At 38.6% G+C, this 3,174-nt stretch overlaps 1 protein-coding gene across 38 annotated transcripts in view; it reads left to right on the top strand.

The window, feature by feature from the left end:
- The window catches only part of LOC128248352 (retinitis pigmentosa 1-like 1 protein), a 157,439-nt gene that overhangs the window by 80,846 nt on the left and 73,419 nt on the right, over positions 1–3,174 (top strand). For all 38 annotated transcript variants that reach the window (XM_052969591.1, XM_052969602.1, XM_052969619.1 and 35 more), the window contains one exon: positions 541–618. In XM_052969591.1, the coding sequence (XP_052825551.1) occupies positions 541–618 (78 nt within the window). The remainder of the gene's footprint in view (positions 1–540; positions 619–3,174) is intronic.

Below are 3,174 nucleotides of genomic sequence, written 5' to 3'. Positions count from 1 at the left end.
TGTGTGTGTGTGTGTGTGTGTGTGTGTGTGTGTGTGTGTGTGTGTATGTGTGTATAATATTTCTATTTTTCTGAGAAGAAACTGGTGCTTTGTTAAAAAAAATGCAACACAAAAATGTGCAATACCTCAATTTGGATACAATCAACAAGAAGTGTATGAATATGTCTTTCAGTAAACCTTTTATTATTCTACTGGGTCTGCTTAGAATATATATTTGTAAGATATATTTTACGTGATCACTTTGCTTGAAAGAAATTACGAGACATTCAAGACCGTCAAAAAAATATGCTCTGGCATAACCAAATACTGCAATATTTGTAAATACGTTAAGATTTTATCAGCTTAAAGAGACTGCTGATTTCAAAATACTTGTTCCTAAATATTTCAATATTTTAAGAAGAGATATTTAACTATCATATGCGTTGGCTGACGGTGTGAGTTTTGTTTTTTAATTCTGTTCAAATATTAAAATGGCATAAAACTTTAAATATTTGATATGAGAACTCTGAATAAAAAGTTTCCTCCGTTTCGTTTCTCTAGGATTGTTGGAGGATATGGCACCAGAGGGGGTACAACAAACTGGGCTGCAAGTGGAGTATTTAGTAAATGGGCCTCCAGGTAGGTATAATATAGTGGACATTTAATGTGCTAGAAGAAGATCACATGTTGTGTCCTCTCTCTCTCTCTCTCTCTCTCTCTCTCTCCCTTCCTCTCTCTCTCTCCCTTCCTCTCTCTCTCCCTTCCTCTCTCTCTCCCTTCCTCTCTCTCTCCCTTCCTCTCTCCCTCTCCCTTCCTCTCTCTCTCCCTTCCTCTCTCTCTCTCTCCTTTCCTCTCTCTCTCCCTTCCTCTCTCTCTCCCTTCCCCTCCTTCTCTCTCCTTTTCTCTCTTTCTCTCTCTCTCCTCTCTCTCTTCTCTCTCTCCTCTCTCTTCCCCTCTCTCCATCTCTCTCTGTCTTTCTCTCTCTGTCTTTGCCTGTCTCTGTCTCTCTGTCTCTCTGTCTCTCTGTCTCTCTGTCTTTCTATCTCTCTCTAAATATATATATATATATTCCTTATGTCTCTCTTACACTCTTTGTTGATACGCTCATTCACACACATACACTACACACATGTATATTTATATTTTTATCCTTTATTTCTTTCGGTTATTTTAGACCGCTAGGGATATAAACGAAGTGTGCATTTTACACCAGAAAACTATTATGAGAGTTTCTCTCATGGTACCTAAGCAGTTTAGTTTGCTCTAATAGAACATCCACATTTAAGGGGTGATAAATATTACCTCTTAATGTGCACAATATAAAGATACGAACATGAAGAGAGGCAAATGGAATATTAACGATTGAAAACACAATCGGCCAGATATTGTTGTTGTGTGTTGCCACAAGAAGCAAATATGCTCTGATGTGCAAATCAGCTGTTCTATCTTCACCAACGTAGTCAGAGAACGTCTACGGAGTTTGCATGTCCAGTCCCCAAGGTACACCTTCGATTTCACACTTATTGTTATTGAAGTAACAGGATATGTACTGAATCTTGAAGCAAAGTATGGCTCAACTTGGGTGCTTGGAGAAGGGATTATTATTATTATTATTACTTAATTCATACGCTAGAAATGATCGTGATATCCGGGACAATAAAAATCTGCAAGACCTACTCAAGATTTCAAAGATTATGAACAAAACTAGATGCTTTTCTTCACAACCTTGCAATCAAAGTAGGTGACCGGTCAAAACTGAAACGAAGTAAAGAAAAGAAAAAGAAGGTATGCCTAAATATATACAATCATATACACACATACACACATATCTATTAATATACATATCTATACCTAACGATTTCTGTGCATATGTGTGTTTTAGTTTGTTAGATGAATTCATTCGTTTTTTCCCATTATTTTAATCTATAACTTTCATTGATAATTTTAACAAATCAGTCAATGATATAATTCTCCTTCATTGTTCAGGACTTCTTACCAACGTTTCACAAACTTGTCAATGTTTGACGATAGAAATCACCGGGTCTTGACTGAAAGAATTCATCGAGCTTATTTTTCAGCTCCACATTTTTGTTGAACGGAAAGGGTGAATAGCTGAAGATGTTATATCAGGACAATTCGGACAGTACGAGAGAATTTCCCAACCGAGCTCTTGAATAGCATTTTTGGTGAAATAAATGGCATGGGGAAAAGTGCTGTCATTGTTGAAGTGCGCCATCTCACCGGTATGGTCGCTTCAGCTGGATTGTCTCGTTGAGCCGATGCACTGACAGTGTAGTTGTTTTCAAGTATTTCGTTGAGGATTCACCCTTTCCATTCCAACCAAATGTAGATCATTGCCTTGCCTGGATGCAGCTCTGGCTTAGCTCGAAGTGCTGCTGGATATCGGGACTCAGCCATTCCTTTCTCTGCTTCATATTGACATAAAACACCATACTTTTTCGCCGGTAATGATGCAGTAAAGAAATAATTGTTTGTGTCCACGAGTTGCCTGGTGTCAAACGAGTAAATTGGCGTCGATAAAGGAACACTGTAGTTTGTCTTTTTCGTTGAACACCATTGCCACTCTACACCAGAAATAGTAAATGTAGGGGAGGAAGTTCTGAATATTTTTTGTTGAGGGGCGTAAGCCCCGATGTTTCCAGTGTAGCCAACTGGGTCACATTAAAAAATATTGTAAAGAAGGTGAAGAAGAATCGGACGGTGAGGAGGAAGAAAGAGAGAGAGAAACTGAAGGAAAAATAAACAACAAAAGGAAAATGGAAGTCTCGAACCAGCAAAAGCAGAGCGAGCCGAGACCAAAAAAGACAGCCAAGAGAGACAGACCGAGGACGGCGGAGGGGGAGACGAACAGAGGAATAGTAACACTACACAGCAAAAACGAGGACTTAATGCGTGATATAAAAACGAAAAAAATCAGCCACTAGGCTAATTGAGCTATCAGAAAAATATATAAAAATTATGAATTTTACGAAGTGGACAAAAAGACATATAATATCTTGTGTAACACGTATAGAAAATCGGTCTCATCATTGAGATTTGATTTGCCACCTCCGACACTAAGTCAAGAAAAGGTGGAGCGTCCCTCTCCACAGGACGTCCCGATTTAAAAGGTAAGTCATGTCTATTCACATTGGTTGTATAAATGTTCGTGGTCTGATGTCGAGTTGGAAGCGA

Source organism: Octopus bimaculoides, chromosome 1 (assembly GCF_001194135.2).
Source record: "Octopus bimaculoides isolate UCB-OBI-ISO-001 chromosome 1, ASM119413v2, whole genome shotgun sequence".
Lineage (NCBI taxonomy): Eukaryota > Metazoa > Mollusca > Cephalopoda > Octopoda > Octopodidae > Octopus > Octopus bimaculoides.
The sequence above is the reverse complement of the archived record's forward strand: the minus strand, read 5'-3'. Positions and strand labels throughout refer to the sequence as shown.